The sequence below is a fragment of the Kogia breviceps genome, chromosome 1, assembly GCF_026419965.1.
Source record: "Kogia breviceps isolate mKogBre1 chromosome 1, mKogBre1 haplotype 1, whole genome shotgun sequence".
Lineage (NCBI taxonomy): Eukaryota > Metazoa > Chordata > Mammalia > Artiodactyla > Physeteridae > Kogia > Kogia breviceps.
In genome coordinates this window covers 154,648,807-154,669,887 of record NC_081310.1, presented here as the reverse complement: position 1 = coordinate 154,669,887, position 21,081 = coordinate 154,648,807, and the positions used below count along the sequence as shown (strand labels likewise).

Sequence of the window (21,081 nt, the reverse complement as noted above, 5' to 3'; positions counted from 1 at the left end):
AAGAAAGCAACTCTATCAAAGAACAAGCTTCTAAGTCACCACTTGGAACTAGGGATTTTGCATTAGAATATGAGGAAACACATAAACCAACCAGACAATGCCAGAGAGCTTTCAAAGAGAGGTTGACAGAGACTGGACTGGGTGGGGTAGAAGAGTAACCTGAAGAAAAATGGAAGAAAAAAACCAAAAAGCTGCTCTGGCCGAGGCAAAGAAGTTGCAGTGACGTCAACTGGGCATTGTCCCTTGGAGTTATCTTGCTGCAGTTTCCGTTCTAACCTCTGGGCACAGCAGACTTCTCAGGTTCCTGTGGGAACTTGGGAAATGAGGGGGAAGACACAACGGGACCAGGGGAACTTCCGACTACAAATCAAAGCAAGGCACTGGGAGACCAGAGAGAGGGGAAGAGAGCAAAGGGGAGGGGCTGACAGCCTAAAGATAGACCTGGACAGTGGCAAGGGAGTGGCTCTGCCCTTCCTGAGACAAATGGACACCTTCCTTTGGGTGGTCAGGAAAGACAAGCCAGCAGCGAACCTAAGGAGGCAGAAGAGTGGAAGATTCCAGAGTCACTCTTGCCTGCGTAGGAAGAAACTCTAGCACTGAAACCTCAACGACTTGGAAGACAATTGCAAAAAAACCCAGGCCTGGAATCACTACAAAATTATATAAATGTATTGTTGGGAAATGTAAGAACAACAAATAAAAAATAATAAAGAGAATGCACGGATGATGTTGGCCACTAAACAAGTGATAAAAACCAATCGTTTTGCAAAAATAAAAAATACCCAGTTAAAAATCTAAAAGAAGAGATAGGGACTTCCCTGGTGGAGCATTGGTTAAGAATCCGCTTGTCAATGTAGGGGACACGGGTTCGAGCCCTGGTCCGGGAAGATCCCACATGCCGTGGAGCAACAAGCCCATGTGCCACAACTACTGAGCTTGCGCTCTAGAGCCCGCAAGCCACAACTACTGAAACCTGCATGCCACAACTACTGAAGCCCAAGCACCTAGAGCCTGTGCTCTGCAACAAGAGAAGCCACCGCAATGAGAAGCCAGTGTACCGCAACAAAGAGTACCCATGCTCACAACTAGAGAAAGCCGGTGCAAGGCAATGAAGACCCAAGGCAGCCAAAAATAAATACATAAAATAAATTTATTTTAAAAATAAATAAATAAATAAAAAATAAAAGAAGAGATAAAATCATCATAATGGCCAAGATGATGATATAAATAGTTATTAGCTTACCAAGAACTGCATAGAGCCTTTATGAAGCCAAGGACATAAAGGACAATTTGAATAGATAGTTAGGATTTTTATTTATAAGAACACCCATTTACAAGAACCCCCAACTTATAAACTCAAAACTTAATATGTAAACTTAATCGGATTCCTAGGAACCTCCTAAAAAGGTTTGGAGAAAAAAACCTTAAAAAATTATTCTAAAATTAACCTAAAAAGCCAAACCTGTGGAACTAGCCAATAAATAAATAAATACACACACACACACACACACACACACAAATAGATAATATATAAATAAGCCAGGCACTATGATAGGTGCTAAGGACACAGAAATGAGAAGTTATAATTCCTGCCCTATGAGCATACAGTTGGGGAAACATATGAAAATGCATAAGTGCACTTATGGGCTTTACAGAAACTATGAAAGAAGTTGGGGGGACCGAGGTCAGTTATTAAGGGGAAGGTATACTTGACTTGAATCCTAAACATGAATAGGTATTTGCTAGGAGTTAAGGGGATGGTAGTGAGGGGGTGTGTATTCCAGGCAGAGCAAAGGCTTATAAGCCAGCAATCAGAGCTGGAGAGAACTTCGTGAAGTTCTGTAATAGCAGAAAAGGGTGTATGGGGCAGGGGAGGGGGGAGGGGGTGAAACACAGGGCTACAGAGGCAAGCACAGGCACTTCATGAAGGGCACTGGAGGTCAAACTAATGAACGTGGCCTTTATTTAGTAGGTCAGTCTTTCCCAAACCATACTCCATGGAATACTAAGGGTCTTTTTAAAAAAGATTGGTAAATACTAAATCCTTATTTTCATCACTTACAAGACTTATTATTTTTACAGAGTATCTACCTAATGAGTCACAATTGGGAAATGGTACTGTAAGCCATGGTGTAAAATGATTTTAAGCAAGGTACTCAGTACCAGAAAAAAATAATCTCCAGGTCAAAGGCTACTCCCTCATTTCTGCTGAAATGACCTCCTCCTTTTTCAAAGAAATCTCTTCCTTTTTTTTCGAGTGAGGATGGGGATTATGTTGATAGCTCCAACTCAACCCGGTCTTTAAGACAATAGCAAGTTCAGGGAAGGACTAGTCCATACGTAGTGTGACCACCATGGTGTGGCCTTCCTCCAGCCAGTCTTGGCAATGGACAGGGGCAGGGTGGGTAACTGAAAGGGCACAGGTTTTCACCAGAAAAACCTCATTGGGGAATTCCCTGGTGGTCCAGTGGTTAGGACTCCATGCATTCACAGCTGAGGGTGTGGGTTGGATCCCTGGTCAGGGAACTAAGATCCCTCAAGCCGTGGGGTGCAGCCCCCTCACCACAAGAAAAGAAAAAGAAAAACCTCATTGAGCCTCAGTTTTTGCCCGTGTAAAATAAGTGTAAGAACCACTATCTTACAGGCTGTAGCACAGATTGGTCCTAAGTGCCTGGCACCACGTACTGCTCAAAAAACAGATGCTTTGGGCTTCCCTGGTGGCGCAGTGGTTGAGAGTCCGCCTGCCGATGCGGGGGATGCGGGATCGTGCCCCGGTCCGGGAGGATCCCGCGTGCCGCGGAGCGGCTGGGCCCATGAGCCATGGCCGCTGGGCCTGCGCGTCCGGAGCCTGTGCCCCGCAATGGGAGAGGCCACAGCAGTGAGAGGCCCGCGTACCACAAAAAACAAAACAACAACAACAAAAAAAAACAGATGCTTTTATTCTCTAACCATGGGTTTTTTCCTCTTAATCTGGACCTAATAACCTCAAGGTTTTCTCATTTCCCTCAATTTAAAAATCTGCAGGTCCTCAAAAAATGATTGTTCAAAATCCTCCATCTCTGCCTGCCCCCTCCATGTAGACTTTAGGTCACGGGCCCTGGAGATCAGGGTGGGACAGAGGAAGGGTGGGTTTCCCAACCAGGAGAGGCACACATCTCCCCTTCCACTGACTCAGATACTGAAGGCTGGAGCTTAATATAAGAAAAAAGCAAATACATCAGAGGAACTTGAGGAGGGAGGAAGAGACTTGTCATCAGAATAGCTTCAGAGAGGGAGTGCTCAGGAATAAAAAAGAAGTGAGGGGCCATCTTGGTGGAAAGAATCCCTTCGGGAAGCAGTCAGGCATGGAATGAGTGGGCAGATGTCAGCTCGCTCCCCCAGATCCATCAGTAACTGACACATTTATTGAGAAATATCTCCAGATCTCAGGGTGGATCCTGGTGTCTGTAGCTGGGGCACAGCAGTAGCAAAGCGAATTTGGGGATGAGACAGCCCTGATTCCAGTCCCAGCTCTACCACTTACTAACTTCTCTAAGCCTCAGTCTCTTTCTCTGTGAAACAGGCAGGACAACATCTCCCTCTTAGGGTTGCCATGATCAAATGAGACATCACAGGACCCTGCCTGGCATGAGACAGGGACTCAAGGCACTCTATAGAAATCGATGTCACCCTTTCGCCTTGATAGATGAGATTGACTCAATGACTCTGTTGATTTCACCAAAACAAGCGAATTACTAAAGAAAGCGATTGCACAATGACCTTTCACCCAAGGACTACTTTAGATTTGAAAAGTCAGCTGAGGGCAACAGGCTTTGAGGTTGATCATAGGATTTGATAACACCCTCTGCCCCACCCCAATCTAAGTGCTGAACGGATTGGATTTTGCCAGTTGAAAGCCCAGTTCACAAGAGTCACTCACTCCAGGCCAGAGGCTCGGGCCTCACCAGAATCAGTGAGTATACTCTGGAACACCCTGCTCCCTTGGAAACCTGACCTGGGGATACTATGTGGGTCAGGAGGCTCCATTCATTCCCACTCCACAGGGGCAGGTAACCCTTATTCAGGAGAGGGAGTCAAACCTTGTGGCCCCAAGGATGTAATGCCCTGTCCTAGACCAAACAGCAAGGAGCCTTTCCCAGAATCAAAACTCCTTCAGGGGCTTCAGCAAAGTCCCAGGCACCCTGAAAAGGGTGGTTAAGAAAGGGGTGAGCACAGCTGGATGAAACCAGAAAGCCTAAATCAGCTTGACCTCTCCTGGGCATCTGCAGCCCCCGAGGTCCTGTCCTGTCTTTAATTCCCCACCTGTGTGAAGGCCTCTGGGTTCACAGAATCCACTTCCTCTGTATCAGTGAGATGCCACAGAAAGTGCCTGTCTTGCAAACAGAGCAACTGGATGTGAATCTTTTCTCTGCTACACACCAGCTGTCTGACCCTGGACAAGGCACTCTGCTTCTCTGGATTTCTGTTTTCCCATATGTAACATAAGGAGATTTGTTCACTTAAACAAAAATGTTGTGAGCATCTATTCTGTTCAAAACTCTGTGAAAGACACAGACAATGAATAAAATAAGTTCCTTCACAAAAAAAGAATATCATCTTTCAGTCCCTTTCTGGGACTGAGATTTTTCTTCTAGTTGCTAAAATAAAACTGCTGATTGTGGATATGGAGTTTACAGTAGAAAGGTGTAGGTCTGTACACACACCCCCCCCCCACCCCCCGATGTATATGAAAGTCCTCGGCACACAGAACTCACTCCAGAAATGGAGCTCTCTTCTTCCTGGTCTGAGCTTCAAAACTGGGATCCTGTGGAATTCCAACAAAACCTCCTTAGAAAGATCTGGCTGAGTTCAAGCCAGCTTGGGGCTGAACCAGCAAGTCAGACTGGGGTGAGTCTCACTGGTTCTTGCTAAGTCATTTGTGTTTCATTACACAATTTGCATACTGGTGAAACAGGTCTGTACTGTCCTCTTGCTTCATTTCCATTGCTCTTGGGAGCTCTCTGCTAAGAGTGAGAAGGAGGCTTTTGTCCTTCCTCTGTTCCTGCCCTCTTTCTTCCTGGAAGTCTGTCCAGATCGCTGACACCCACGGGAGAAACTTTCTCCCTTCTCCCATCTCCTCTATGGCTCAGGTTCACGTGCCTGGTGACTCTACGTGGTGCAGAACTGGGAAGTTATTCAACTACGTTCAGGACAAAGAGGAGTTTTTAGTTGACTTTTCTCCTCCTTTAGAAGGGAATCGGATCTTGTTTTCTGCCACTATCAGGGGGAGAAAAAGAAACTACCGGTTTGCTGAGCACTTAGACACAGAGCGAGGTGCTTTAAATTATATCCCCTGCAATTGTTACAACCATCCTGGTAGGCAGACACCATTGTGCCCATTTTACAGATGAAGAGAACAAGGCCAAAAGAGGCCTTGTCACCTGCTCAAGGTAACAATGGGCCATGATTTCCACTGAGTAAGATTTGCCTCTTTTAAGTCCATGCTCTAACCACAGAACCACCTGGCTTCCTTAGGGAATTAGTGCTTTGCATGTCAAGTATTGGTCTTTTGTATTGGACTTCTGGCTCTGGAGAAGCAATCTGAGGGGACTATACAGGCATCATGGACTAAAGGATAACTGAATGGGACATATGGAACTTCAGGCTCCTCTAATTCACCCGTCACACACTTTTATAGTGCGCACGTCTCAAACACAGGTGTATAACTGTATAACAGGTGTATAATAAGAGTTAGAATAGAAGAGTCTCTGACTTGATCTTAAGCTCAGGAGAGCCTGTGAACTGACTCAGAGCACAGTTAATAGTCCTTTCCTCTGGGCTCCAATCCTTCAGTCCACTCCTATCAGAGAACTTAGCCAACTGCTTTGCAACTATTTAAATATTTTTCAGGCTTTCCTCTTTTGGTGTCCTCAGGTGCTCACACAAGGTCTGGCACAGAACAGGTACTCAGAAACTGCTGGATGGATGGATGGATGGATGGATGGGTGGATGGATGGATGAGGCAGGCAGGAAGAAGAGGAAAAACATCTTGGAAACAACAATCTTGTTCCCGGAAGGGGTTTCACCAGACACTCCCAGGATCTGTGGGCATGTCTCGTGGGCATACCAGCCCCCACTGCTCCAGGATTCTAAGCATGTTGAACAAAAGCTCAATGACTAACGACCAGAGGCCAGAGAACATGGCTATCAGAGCACAGCCACTTCCCTGGTACCCAACAAACCAAACCCCCTGACACATCAACAGTTTTCACAGGCACCACAGCGAAGAGACCAAAGGTAAACAGTTCAGCAAAGAGGCAGCAAAGGCCTTCCCTACATCACACAGACCCTTTGTGATCCATCAAGTCAGTGATGAGGAGACGAACAAAATTCTGATTGGAATGGAAACGGAGCACGGCCTGGGAGTGTCAAAAGACACGGGATTCAACCATCCATCCATCCATTCATTCGTTCATTCGTTTATCGAACATTCATTGCATACTTAAGTATCAGACACTGTTTGGGGACGTGAGAGACAGCAGTGAATCAAGGGACCAAAAACCTCTCCTTCGTGAAGCTTATAATTTATCTGGTGGAGATACACAAAGAGTATGTCAGATGGTGAGAAACTGGGGGAAAAAAATAAGGCTGCAAAGGGAGTTAGGGAGTATCGGAGGGGGCGTCCAGGGAAGGCTTCTCTGACAAAGTGTCCTGAGGAAGGGGAGGGGCAAGGTGCAGATTTCCAGGAGAGGAGCTCGGTAGTCCAAGAAAGGCCTCTCTCGAACTTGCTGCTGCCTGCAAAAGGAGGAGCTGGGGCTGAGGACCCCCAGGGCCTTCTCAGCTCTCACTGCACCCTCCACGCCCTGCTTCCTACCAGCCATCAGAGCCCTACTCAACTGAACACCTGCGGATCCCACATCACCATCCTCCTTTCCACCTGTGCACGGGCAGTCCTTCCAACCCTCCCACCATCCTGTGCCTACCCTAAGGGAAGCCTCCCCCTGGCTTCTGCCCTCCACTCCAGCTTAGCTAGGGTGTCACAATCCTGAGCTTCCATAATAACCTATACACCCCGGTCCCTCCTGTAGCATGGACCAGACTATCGTTACTGTCCACCTGTTCCTCTAGACTGAATTCCCCAAGGGCCATGACCATGCCTTGCCAATCGCTATATTCCCAGCCCTGGCACGGGGCTTGGTGCATAATAGCCACTCACTAAATACATGCTGAATGATGAATGTGGAAAGCATAGGTGAGTTCCTTGAGGGCAGGGCCCAGGTCTGATTCATCTAGTAGCCCCAGAAGGCAGCAGCATGCCTGGTACAACAGAGGTAACTCCAGGTGTGCTATGGGAATTGGTGCCTGGCTCCTGTGTTGCCATTTTATCCAGACAGCCGGGCCATCCTCAATCCCTGACCATGGAGGTGCGGGGCCAATCCAGATGTGGTCCTCTGGAGTTTAGACCAGGGCTCAAGGGTAGGAAGCACCGTTTATGCTTATAGAGGCTGTGGGATTTCTCTGATTAGAATTTGCATTAATCTCTGACAAGCCTTAACCTCATCCTTAAGCTTCCATGCCCAGAGATAATTTGGTGTTTGGAGCATGGTTTTTCCAAGCTATCCATTTTACAAATCAAAACCTAATATGGAGCGCCCTCCAAAGCCACGGGAGGCTCTAGATGGTGGCTGGTACTGAAAGGCCTGGTGAAGGGATGGCTGGAGCTTCTGGTCTGCCACTCTCTGAACTCCATGGGAATCTGGGCAAAATTGTCTCGGAGTGCTTCCCATCTTCTCTTTCAGCACGTAGTCCAAACTGCTTTTAAATAGAACCACAGAGTTTGAGAAGCAGAAGACACCTTCTAATTCCACTCTTACATTTGATGGATGGGGAAAGCAGGGCCTAGAGAAGAAAAGTGGCAACAATTCTGCAAAAACAGACACAATTGTCTCCCCTTGACAGATGAGTATACTGAGGTTCGAAACCTAAGTAATCAACTCCCCGTTCCACAGCTAGTAATTGGCATGGCCAGAGTTACCAAGGTCTGTGCAACTCTAAAGGCAAACATTGTCAATGCGATGCCCAGCCGGTTCAAACGGGCTTCTCCCCAAGGCTCCAGAGAAGCTGCGGATCACAGGCTTCATACAAGCCCACGGGGCTCTGTGGGAGGCTGAGTGCAGCTCTGGCACTTCCTGCAGCCCAATATAAAAGCCCTGTGGGAGGAGTCTAGGGGCTTCTCTGACGGACTGCAGGATTTCCCACTTCCCCAGACAGGAGGCAACGTGTTCTGCAAACTTCCTTTAGAAAGCTTTGCAAATTGGACTTTCAAAGAGTTGAGATTTCTGTGTAATGTCACATAAAAAGGAGCCCTGGTGAAAGGCACTGTCCTCCTTACTTCTTAGCCCTTACCTTCAGAGGTTGTATTAAGACAAGATAATCTTAGAGCTAAAAGGAGAGCCCTGTGTTTGCACGTTGTATATGTGGGTATCTGTGAGTTGTGAACATGTGTATGTTTGCAAGAGCTCTGAAGAGAGTGTGGCGTGTGCACGGGGGAGTGTGTGTAAAAATATGCTTCAGAGATGAAGGATTAAGGAGGCTCTCTTCTTTCTTCTTCTTTCCTCCCTCCCTCCCTCCCTCCCTCCCTCCCTTCCTTCCTTCCTTCCTTCCTGGAATATAAAGGCACTATAATTTTTTCCTCCCTCAAAGATGCAAATAAACATTCAATCACAATCTACTCCTCACCCATCACCCCCGCAGAGAGCTCTTGCTATAATCATAGCTTCCAGGAGGTGATGGGTGCTGGGGGTAGGGGGGCATCTCACCCATTAAAGCAGATCTGAAGAAAGGCAGGTCACCTTCAAGCGACATTGAAATTAGGGTTGGAGCTTATATTCTGTAAGTTTATCCTGCAGAGGTTTGTTTGGCTTTATTTTTTGTCATGCAGCACAATGAAAAGAACATACAACGATGCTGGGGTCATAAGGACCAGCCTTCAAATACCTCTTAGATTCATGTTTGTTTGTTTGTTTGAAACTGAAAACAGTGTAATCAAAACACATCTCACCGGGTTATTGAGAGAATCGAAAGGTACAGCATGAGTGCGACACAGTGCCTGGCACATAGAAGGTACCAGAAACCTGTCAGCACTTTTACTTTACAAAACACTGAAATTGTATTTTGTAAAATTGCTTCCAGCCCTGGGTAAAGTATAAATGGAACAGGAAACAAAATATTGCTGCTAAATTGTCCTTCCTAAGAGCAAAGCAAAAACAAAAACAACAACAACAAAAAATGAAAAATGGTGGGAAGTGCTCTCCGTGAATTTTTAAAATCCACATTTAATGTTTTTAGAGGTTGGGGCCTACCTCTTAGCTCGGTATCCTAGGTAACAGGAAGCCTGGAGGCCTCCAGACTTGGAAAGGATTGGGGGAAAAGACAAAACAAAACAAAACAAAACCTCTCTGCTGTTTTTCCAACTCCTAATTATGCTTTTCAAATAAGTTGAAATCAAAATGTTCTTTTTCCAAACAGCTATGCTCCTCTGAGCTACATCTGACCTTTCAGCGCCTTCTCGCTCTGAACTCCATCAAAGCAGCCAAAAGCAGGAAGTGCTTTGGCACACGGACCTCATTCAAGGGGAAAGGAAAGGCAGCAGGACCATATTTAATTGACAAAGAGAAACAGACCCGCGGCTGTCTGTCTGTGTGGCAGCTGGAGGGGAGCAAGGCGCTTCACCGGCACCATCCGGCATCTCCAGGAAGCATGGCACGGCGAGGCCAACAGGGGACCTCAGACCATGGCTCTACCACTATTTGAAGGTCCTCCAACACACTACTGATCCTCTCGGGGCCTTGGTCTCTGGATCTGAGCAATGGGGCCAAGGATTTCCTACTTCATTGTGCTATTATGAGGTCATGGGTGCTCATGGATTGCAGGATTCTGTAAAACTCAAAATCACTCTGTAGTCACGTAATGATTTTTAAAGCCCTTCCATCAGTAGAGGGTGGGGGAGGAATGGCACGGAGAACATTACGAAGAATTTGAGCAGAGGCATGGATTTGAACGATAGTTCTGGTGTCTGCATCAACTTTGGCAGTTTGCTTTGATTCTCTAAGACTTACTTAGTAATCCTTTCCCACAATAGAGATAATATTACTTATAAAATAAGGCTTCTGAAAGGATCAACTGAGTTCACGGATTTTCAGAAAACGGTGCTTATGACCGTAAGCTGTTATACAAGTGTCTTTATCACTTAATCATTCCAAAATGGGTGCTCAATCCTTATCAAGCAGCCATGGTAAATATTATTTTTATTTGAAAAACGGGAAAAGTCTGGAAAGTGAAACAACTTCTGCTAACTCAGTGGCAGGGCTCAGAATAGAAGCTAATTCTTCTATCTAATATCTTTTTCAAAGATTTCTCAGTGAAGTCTGTCCCTAATTATTCTGATGGCTCTTTACACAGACAGGATTTAAGCTGGGGCTGGACTCCACTGGAATCAAAGTACTCACCACCAAATACAGCATGGTGTACATGGAGAAGGAGGCGTGGCCAGAGAAGAAGGACCTCCTGTAAGAGCAAGAGAGGGCAGTGTAAGGGCCGTATTCATATCCCCGATACACATCTGTGCATCTTCCCTCCCTAGACTGTGACCCCGAGAGCAGCACTGCCTTGTTCATTTTTGCATCCTTGGTATTGGATTGCCTGGAACCTAGCAGGCACCCATGAATGTGCGAATAAATGAAACAAAGAAAGAATGAATGAATGAATGGACTTAGCAATGCTCTATTGTAATTGTTTATTTACTATCTGTCTCAGTCATCTGACTGTGAGTTCCTTAAGACGGTGGACTCTGCTTTATTCACACATCTAAACCAGGGCCCAGCTCTGAACTTGGTACCCTACTAAGTAGGTGCTCACTGAACTGCCTACAGCAAAGGCATGGACACAGTGCCACAGGAGGTGGGGGTCTCACCTGGCTTCCTGGACTTTGCTGTCATCGCCTCTGCATTTGTAGTTTTGAATGTAGCCCTCAGAGCAGTTGATTTGACTGAAATCAGGGTTGCAGACGCTCAAGAAGTGAGGACGCAGGCGCCCTATGGAGACTTTGGCAATGTCTGTGAAGGACTGGCTGATGGCACAGCCAAAGAGGAAGCAGCCCACCTGCTTATAGAGGGCTGCCACATAGGGATTCTGAATCGTGGACCGGGACTTCTCCTTCAGGTAATAGATGCGGTAGAATTCCCCTGTGATGATCTGAAAGACAATGGATGGGGGGTTAGCAGTATCAAGACCCATCAACAAAAGTGAGGCTGTAAAGGATATTTACTGACATAAGAGATATTCAGTACATAACCGCAAGTTATAATCTAGAAAGTCCCAATTTTCTATTTAAGAAGTATACAGACATAAATATGCATAGGAGAAAAGATTAATGTGCTAACACAGTCATTTTTTCCTTTTTTTAAAAAAGTTCTACATGGCCCTATAGTAATTGTTTTTTGAGGATCGCAGGCCTCTCACGGTCGTGGCCTCTCCCGTTGCGGAGCACAGGCTCCGGACGCGCAGGCTCAGAGGCCATGGCTCACGGGCCCAGCCGCTCCGCGGCATGTAGGATCTTCCCAGACTGGGGCACGAACCCGCGTCCCCCGCATCGGCAGGCGGACTCTCAACCACTGCGCCACCAGGGAAGCCCCCTATAGTACTTTTGTAACAAGAAAAATATGCAATCGAATATATTTATATGTAAATGTATAATATAAAAATATATTATACACACACACATATATTTCAAAACAAAGAGAGAGACAAATAATGACTTAGCTATTGAAGAATCAAGGTCATGGTCTGAGGGCCTAAGCAAATTTCCGGATTCTGGGATTTGGGGTAAAGGATCACCAGCAATGATCTAACTTTACACCGGGCCTCAGTCTGTGCCATGTTGAGCCACGGCCGAGGTTTCTGTGGGAAAGAGCGAATGCCCCCAGACCCAGTCCTGGGTTTGAATCCAGGCTGTGCCACCTACCTGGCGTCGTTCTGAAATAACTTAAATCTCTGCAGTTACTGCCGGAAATGTGGTAACATGGATGGGAAATGCCCTGGGTCATAGAAAGTGATTCTTTCAGTTTACTCTTTAGAAGTAGTGCACGATGAAAAGAACACTGGCCTACAAACCAAGAAACTTTTATTACAAGGCACTTCAGAGTTTGTGAATGCCCAAGGCCACCTTCACTGTCTCCTCCATCCTGAAAGACAGTGAGCAGGTCTGGGTTTTCATACCCTTCCTCCATCCCACTGTGCCTACTCCTTAATGCTTAGGGGCGATTTATCACTTCTTTAAAAAGAAAAAAAAAGGGCTTCCCTGGTGGCACAGTGGTTGAGAGTCCGCCTGCCGATGCAGGCGACACGGGTTCGTGCCCCGGTCCGGGAGGATCCCACATGCCGCGGAGCGGCTGGGCCCGTGAGCCATGGCCGCTGCGCCTGCGCGTCCAGAGCCTGTGCTCCGCAACGGGAGAGGCCACAGCAGTGAGAGGCCCGCTTACCGCAAAAAAAAGAAAAAAAAAAAAGGGCCACCAACTACTGATTATCTATTGCATACCAGTATGTATTTATTTTTTTAATGATTTTTAAAAATTTTATTTATTTATTTTGGGCTGTGTTGGGTCTTCATTTCTGTGTGAGGGCTTTCTCTAGTTGCGGCGAGCGGGGGCCACTCTTCATCGCCGCGCGCAGTCCTCTCGCTATCGCGGCCTCTCTTGTTGCGGAGCACAGGCTCCAGACGTGCGGGCTCACGGGCCTAGTTGCTCCGCGGCATGTGGGATCTTCCCAGACCAGGGCTCGAACCCGTGTCCCCTGCATTGGCAGGCAGATTCTCAACCACTGCGCCACCAGGGAAGCCCCTATTTTTTTATATACTTTATTTTATGAACTCCTCAGTACCACCAGGAGGTAGACTGAGGCTGGGGGAGGGAAAGCACCTTAACCAAAACTGTCGGATTTTACATGAAGAATGGCGGGTGGGCAGCTGACTCAAACGCCTATGCTGCCTACACAGCCGAGGACCGATTCTGCGCTGGTGATGCACCACCACACAGCCTGCTGCCCTTGTCTTAACTCCACAGCACAGCCCTGGCCGCTTCCTGGATGCAACCAGAGTCCAGGGACGGCGATGTTCAACTCACCACTCACCACAAAGTCCCTTTCACACTTCCTCACAGGGAAGTCTGATGAGCCACTCTTGGCCTTTCAGGGAACAGAGAGCATGGTCACAACCACAAGGGAAGCAACAGACTGACACATCCGGGCAGAGTCCTTCTCAGAGTGTCCCGTCGTTCTTTTACAGCTGGGGAAGGCGTCGAGGCTAGGGATCTGATCCAAAGTCCAGGGCTCCCAAGTCTGGGGGGAGGATGGCCATGGCATGCCAGCTGGGCCCAGGGGCGAGCAGGTGCAGCCGTGAGAACAGCTACCGGCACTGCTAACATTTATACAGTGACTCTGTGTTTATAAATACTTGATATTTCTAAGTGTTACCCTTTGGTTTCCTAGATCATATTGAGTTTCCTAGATCATATGACTCTATATTAGCGAGAGATGATCAAAGGCCAGTCTGGTCTGGCATCCTGGCTTAGCCATTCCCGGGGAGAACAGGACAATCAGCTGAATGAACAAATGAATGAAAGGGAGCAGGATGGTGGTCCTCGCAGTTTTATTGCAAAATTGGAAATGTCCTCTAAACATTACTAAGAGTCCTTTGACAACGTGCTGCAGAGATTAAAATCTGAGAAGCCTAGCCGGTCATAAATGAAAGGCTCCATTATATATGGAAGAAACTGAGGTCCAAATTAACTCACATCTAAAGATTAGACCCAGGTGTTCTAACTCTCCACCCAGCATTCTTTCCTACCATTCATGGTCTAATTCCCCTTTGGAACCTATTTATACTTTTACCCTATGTAACCTCAGAGGCTAACACATTCCAGATGTTTGTTACCACCATCATGTTCTCTCCTTCTTATTCTTCTTTATTTATAAATCATGCCCACGTGACGTTAGACATAGGGGGGACAAGCACTAAACTAGGAGTCAAGGGGCCAGGGCTCAAGCCCCTACTCACTGAGTGACTTGGGATAAGTTAGTTTCTCCGTTTGCAAAATGAGGGCGCTAGACTCCGTGATTCATTCCTCCTTAACTGCAACGACATTTATGCCCAGCTCTCCTGTGCCACCTCCACCAGTAGCCTGCCAACCAAACAAAGGTAATAAGCAGCAGCAGAGGCACGGTACTTCCTCGGAAATGACACCACAGGCAAGGAACAGAACCAAAGCCCCATGAATGATCCCTGCCCTTGGATTGCTCCTGAGTTCCTTGAACCATCCACTGCCACAGATTAAGAAACTGCTTCTAAACTGGCATGGCCTGAGCGTGATTTCCTATCTGACGCTGAAAAAGAACATGTGGGTTCCCACTGCATACCAGCATCTCTTACATCATTTTATTGATGAATCTCAGGGGAGTCACCTCTCTGTGTCAGCCATCTTAGGTAGAAAGGGTTTGATTACACCTCAAGGACCTTTTCCAGCTCTAACATCCCTTCATTCTAAAACTTCAGTTTGCAGTGCCACAGTCTAGCAAATAGCAAGCTGCTAATTAAAATGCTTCCTCCTCTCATGGGAAGATAAAAAAGAGAATATTTGATGGCCCCTCAAATTCCCAATAACAACCCTAATAATACTAGCAATCTTTTGTTTCTTTAGCAACTTACAGTTTCATTTAATCTGTAACCTGTGAAGACAATATACCCAGTTTACAGGTGGGAATACTAAGGCACTGAGAAATAGTGACTTATCTGAAGGATGTGAGGCTAGTAAGCTTACAGTGTTAAGAACAGAGCCCAGATATTCTGACTCTCAAGTTCAAAGACCCACAGAAGAAATACCTCGAGATCATTTTATTATTTCTATTGTTATTAAAAACAATTTCCACTGTAGAATGGCAATGGTATTTTCGAGGACAGGACCAGGCTGAAGCCATTTAGCAGACACATGACTCCGGGACCACATGGCTTCTGGGGCAGCTCTGACAGATCTTGGAGTTAATGAGCAACAAATTATGTATTTTCTCCATCCCCTTGTACAGAAGGGTCGGGGAGTCGACAACACAGCCATAAATCATCATTATGAACCAGCCGGGTTTGGCTTCTTGTAATCCTAACCCTTAAAAGACCATTTAATGAAATTCGGGCTGCCCAAATACCTCACTTCTGCAGAAGAGGCGAGGGCTTAAATTGTTCTCCAACACGTTACACACGTAACTCTGGAGTTCCAGATTTACTGCTTTCGGACTTTATTCATTACTCACAATGTTTTTATTCCCGGGTAATAAAATAAGCTCTTCCCTCCCCCTCCCTCTCCCCCCTGCAAAGGCTCTGTCCCCACTCCCATACTCCGGCCCCTGGAGCCCTCATTTCTGCTTCAGTCAGCAAGGTTGTGATATGTAAATTTCACGGCTGAGAAAAATGCCTTCAATGTCGATCCCTTTCTGCAACAGCAAGCAACAGATTCTGGGGGTGATGGCAGGCTGCCAGCGAGCAGAGAAGAATTCTCCCCTACCTGCCTTTTAAAGCACTTGGCACAGAATCTGGAAACTAATAAAGTGGGAACGCATTGCAATTAAGCTACGAGGGGAGAGAAAAGGATCAGTCAATCAGTCCTTGCCTGAGAATGGCCGCAGTCTGGAGGGAGGGAGTCTCCAACTCTCAGACAGCTCCTCTTCCTATCTTTTCTGGTGTACAAGAGCTCAACTGGCCACATATTCACAAATATTGAACTGTTCCGGAGGGGAAATTTGGAAAAACATTAGGAGAGACATTTTGGAAAGAAGAGAGCGCATGGTGGTGAAAGAAGCACTGACTTTGGAGCCAGAAAAACCTTGGTCTGAATCCCATCTCTTACCTTGGACCTAGATAAGTGACTTCACCTCTCTGGGCTTAGGTCTCCTTGTCTATGAAATAAGAGTAATATCTTGCCGTGTACACACTACTATATTTAAAATAGATAGCCAACAAGGACCTACTGTATAGCACAGGGAACTCTGCTCAATATTCTGTAATAACCTAAATGGGAAAAGAATTTGAAAAAGAATAGATACCTGTATATGAATAACTGAATCACTTTGCTGTACACCTAAAACTAACACAACATTGTTAATAAACTGTGCTCCAATATACAATAAATTTTTTTTAAAAAAATAAGCTCAAAAAAACCCAAAAAGATTAATCTCTACCTGGCAGGATTGCCAGGGGATTCAAGAAGGTGGTATATCAAATGCCTAGCACCTAGCAGAAGAGCCATGCAAACACTGTTTTATTTTTCTGCCCTTGGAAAAAGAGAAACAAAAAATTAACACAGGCATACCTCATTTTATTGTGCTTTGCAGATGTTGTGGGGTTTTTTTGGTTGTTTGTTTTGTTGTGTTTTCTTTTTTACAAACTGAAGTTTTGTGGCGGCTCTGCGTTAAGCAAGTCTATCGGCACCATTTTTCCAACAGCATTTGCTCAACTCGTGTCTCTGTGTATTACGTTTTGGTAATATTTCCAATTTTTTCACTATTATTATATTTGTTATTGTGCTCTGTGATCAGTGGTCTTTACTGTTAACCATTGCAAAAAGTTTATGATTCCCGCAAGCCTCAGATGATTGTCAGCATTTCTTTAGCAATAAAGTGCTTTTTAATTCAGGCATATACATTGATTTTTAGACATAATACGATTGCACGCTTCATAAACTACGGTTTAGTGTAAACATAACTTTTACATGCACTGGGGAAACAAAATTTCGTGTGACTCGCTTTGTTGCTATATTCACTTTATTGCGATCCGAACCTGCAATATCTCCAGGAAATGCCTGCACTTTTATACAAGTACATATTTTCCAAGATAGTTCTAAGAGCTCCTTGGAAAGGAACATTCCACACCAAAGAATGTGGAAGTACCACCCCTCCAGGGTAGAACCTGAAAATATGGGTATGGAGATGTTGGTTTTGACCATTTTATCTAGGATGTCTTTTTCAGGGGAACAAAGCAGAAGGGAAGTCTAAATCCCAGGCAGCGAGGGCTATTTACAACAGTCCACTCTATAGATTTTCCCAAGAAGAGACTTTTGCACACAGTGTCCCAACAATCCGTCTTTCAGAGCCTGAGAACTCATCTTCTTCCCCTGCTGAGTTCGAAGGACAAACTTCCCTATATTCTGATCTGCTTGAATGATAACATCTGCATAGCCTGTTATTGCTTACAAAACATTTCCCTATCTACTGTGTTATCTGCTTCTCACAACACCCTATGGATTACTAAATTATTATCCATACTTTGTAAGTGAGTATGACAAAGGCCAGAGAGGCCATTGAATCACCCTCAGGTACGAGGCAATGGGCAGTGGCAGGGCTGTCGCTGCAGCCTGGGCCTCCTGTGTTCTGTCCAATGGCGTCAAGCTACCTTTCTCTTAGGAGCCCTAGCAGGTGGTGGCAGGATGGATGTCTCCAGGGAGATAGATGTTCCTTGAGCACCTGGGAAGGTCACGTAACCCTATCAGGCACGTGCACATCTAGATCCCTGCCAGCCACAGAGCACCAAGTTCCCCCTTCACATCTCAGCTCTGTGAATTAATGAACTTCTCTCAGCCCAGAAGAGATTCATTCATTCAACAAACATTAAGTGATGGAGAATCCTTTTCTTCACATTATTTCTCAGTCCCAAGGGAAAGGAAATATGTAACGTATCTGGGTCCTGCTTCTAAGGATGGAGATAAATGTAGCTGTGTTTTCTTTGAGCTGAATGCTCCATCTACTACAATCCAAGGTCACCAGTGGAGTTTCTGGGCTTTATGGGTAGGTCAAAACTCCAATATCTAGAATAATGGGCAGCAAAGAAGCCAGAGAGAGGTCACCATAGAAGCTATTAATGGTTGAAATCAGTAGTGGCTGCCCTAAGCCTGCAAGCTTTACAAGGAAGACAGTTTGAAGCGTGAAGCATCGTATTTTCCAAAGTCAGGGACTCACAGCCATGTGTCTCCTAGATGACCAGCTCTGCCTATCCATGCAAGAGTCTCCCGACTGTTCTCTCTGTAGCATTGCCTACTGCCTACCTCTCGTTCCTTTTGACCTTGAATTTCCTAACGTCCTTAATATCACCACTGTGCTTTTCTCCCTATTTCTCGAACATCTTTCTTCTTCCAGTGGCTCCACTTTTGGGTTCTACCAGATAAAGGTAGGTCTTCCTAGGGTTGTATCCTTGCCTTTTCATTGTGATCTCAGCTGCTCCAATAGCTTCAATGACTACCTCTGTGAAGGTGACCTTCAAAAGGGCATCCTTCTCTCTCTAGTTTCAGCTTACCATTTACACCTATCAGTCTTGTTCCAATCTTCTGCCAAATCATCCAACTAGTTAGTTATCAAACCGATGTCATCAGCATGTCAACCTGACCAAGTCACACTCATTCCAACTTCTGCCCCAAACCTCACTTCTCTTCCCTTCATTTCTACTCAAGATGTCACCAAACATAGAATTGCAAAGACAGGAAATCTTAGACCCCTCCGTCTCCTTTACCCCACTGTCATCAAATTCTGTTCATCTCACGTTTGCAAGGAGTCTCACATCCATTCTTGTCTCTCTCTTCCCCTTGTATTACCACCACTGTGGTTCAGGCCCCATCCTTAACCTTGGTTGGAAAATTGACCCAGTAGGCTGAAAATACTTTCATCAATCTCTAAGGCAAATAATTGGAGTAAAAACTCCTCAGCACTCAAGGAGTTTCACAGTCTTGCAGTTATCTCTTCCTACTTTATCTTTGTCTACTCCCTTACACTCTATTTCTCCAGCCAAACGGGTCTGGCTCGACTATTCTTGAAAACACCCTATTGTTTCAGTCATGGTGAAGCCATCCCCTCTGCCTGGATTATCAGGATCTCTGATGAAAGTCTCACCTCTGCTTCAAAGTAGAGCTCAAGTGCCGACTAGGGCACTGGGTTAGAGTTTGGGCTCTTTTACTCAGGAGTCTTGGACAACTGAGCTCTATGACTCTCGGCGCTCTTATGTGTACAAAGGGGGATGATACGATGACAGTACCAAGAGCTCAAGGGTTGTTGTGATATTAAATGGGACAAGTGCTCCATGAAGGATGATGATGATGATGATGACGACGATGAAGCCTTCACCAATGAAAACAACCTTCAGTGATCTTCCTCTCAACTCCCATAGCACTTTATTTACACCTTAGACCATCTATAGCATTTGGCCTGTTTTGTCCTTGAAGCTCTCACCTCTCTGGATCCCACCACCCTGCACAGCCCTGACTCTCTTCTAGTTCTCAGACCAATTCTTTAGTCTCCTTGAGGATCTAATGGTACAGTCAGTCTTGTACTTGCCCTGCTTCCCCTTTATACCATAGGCTCCAAGGACAGTATCTATGTCTTGTCTATCAGCTTCTAGGCCAAAAGGAAGCCTAGAAGCTGCCCGCTTGTTCGAAGGAAGGTCTCACCCAGAGATTCTGCACAAACCACTTGCTACAAAACACCATCCCACACTGTCAGTCTCGGGCAGTCATCTGCCCGGTGGTCTAGATGTTTCGTCTTCCTCTGTACATTGAGCTCTCTACACCAGGAACTAAAGATTTTCTAGCTCCCTAAATAAAGAACACTCTGCATAGCCCCTAGCACAGAGGGGGTCTTCAATGTCAGTTCACGCGCTCGGCTCTGAAGCCAGACAGACCTGGGTTTTCATTCCTGCTCCCCATTCATTAAGCAGAGTAACCTCACACTAGCCACATCCCCCTTGTAAGCCTCAGGACCCTCCCTCATTTGTAAAATGGGGTAAATAGTACCTACCCCCTGTAGCTGTTGAAGAGGACTTAAGATAAGACATATTCGTTTCCGCCCGCTAGATAGTTCATCAATGGTATCCGATCCTCTACCCCATCCCCTAACACTGACTCACCATCCCCTAACACTGACTCTCGCAAACAGATTTCCCAGCCTCCTAAACATTATCACTTAAAGTGGAGAATAGCATCACCTTCATATTAGATACATATTCCAAATAAACCTGAACCCTTAAGAGTGATAGTAACTAAGGAAGAATTTCTGCAGAGTGTGGGGCGCGGAGGGGAAAGGGAGAAACCCAAATCCTAATCTCAATGCCTGTGTTTGTTACATAGCAAATAGGGCCCCTCCCCCCACCTCACCCCCAGGGGTAATGAAGGTCTCAGAAGAACTCTGTAGCTGTCTGATCCGGGATGACACAGTTGAAGGATTAACACGGCCACTCTCTGTTGGTGGTCTTGGTAATTGCACAGATGTAGTGGATTGTAAACTGGGGAACTGGGTCTCCCAGCAAGGCACCACTGGGCCAGCTCAACTTCATGTTTTTCAGAGTTGAAGACTCGACTAACCTTTAATGAGGAAGCAATCTTGGGGAACCTTGTTTTCTTGGCAGTGCTCTCTCAGATAAAGGGAGATGGGGAGGGGGTGGGGAGGCAGTAATGAAGTCCAGATGTGGGCAAACTGAAGCCTGATCCTGAATAAACAAGTCTCCGAGCTATAAGCTCTTCTTCTTGTCTCTCCAGCTAGAAATGTGCATGTGGTAGAGGGCAGGCCCCCACGTGCATTAGGGACCATAGTGAAGATTTTAGGGAGATAAACAGGACACTTGTCCCTGCTTCCTAGGACCTCTGACATCTTTTGGCCTAATGCTTGTGAGTTTCAGCCCAAAATGCATGACCTCCTCTGTGATTTTCACAAACATATATATTGAGCACCCAAGTCTGTGCCTTGCACTAACAACACAAAATCAAATCAGACCGGTCCCTACCGCGATGCAGCTAGCGGGATAACGAGGAAACAGACAATCAAACAAACATGACAGTTCAACACAGTGACTGCAACTATAGCAGTGGGCCCGGGGACCTCTGGGACCTTTGGAAGGTGGGGGGAGGAGGCAGCCAAGGGATGCATCCTGGAGAAGGGGTGATATTTGTTTGGTGTTTATTTAGTACTTACCATGTGCAGGAGGAAAAGACCTGATCTCTGCCTTGCAGGAACCTATTATCTAGCTGG

The 21,081-nt window shown here is 46.0% G+C and overlaps 1 protein-coding gene across 1 annotated transcript in view; it reads right to left on the bottom strand.

The window, feature by feature from the left end:
- Positions 1 to 21,081, bottom strand: part of PLPP3 (phospholipid phosphatase 3) — an 85,922-nt gene that overhangs the window by 16,309 nt on the left and 48,532 nt on the right. The window contains exons 3-4 of the mRNA XM_059052875.2: positions 10,952 to 11,232; positions 10,488 to 10,545 (exon numbers count right to left, since the gene is read on the bottom strand). Coding sequence (XP_058908858.1) covers positions 10,488 to 10,545; positions 10,952 to 11,232 — 339 coding nt within the window. The remainder of the gene's footprint in view (positions 1 to 10,487; positions 10,546 to 10,951; positions 11,233 to 21,081) is intronic.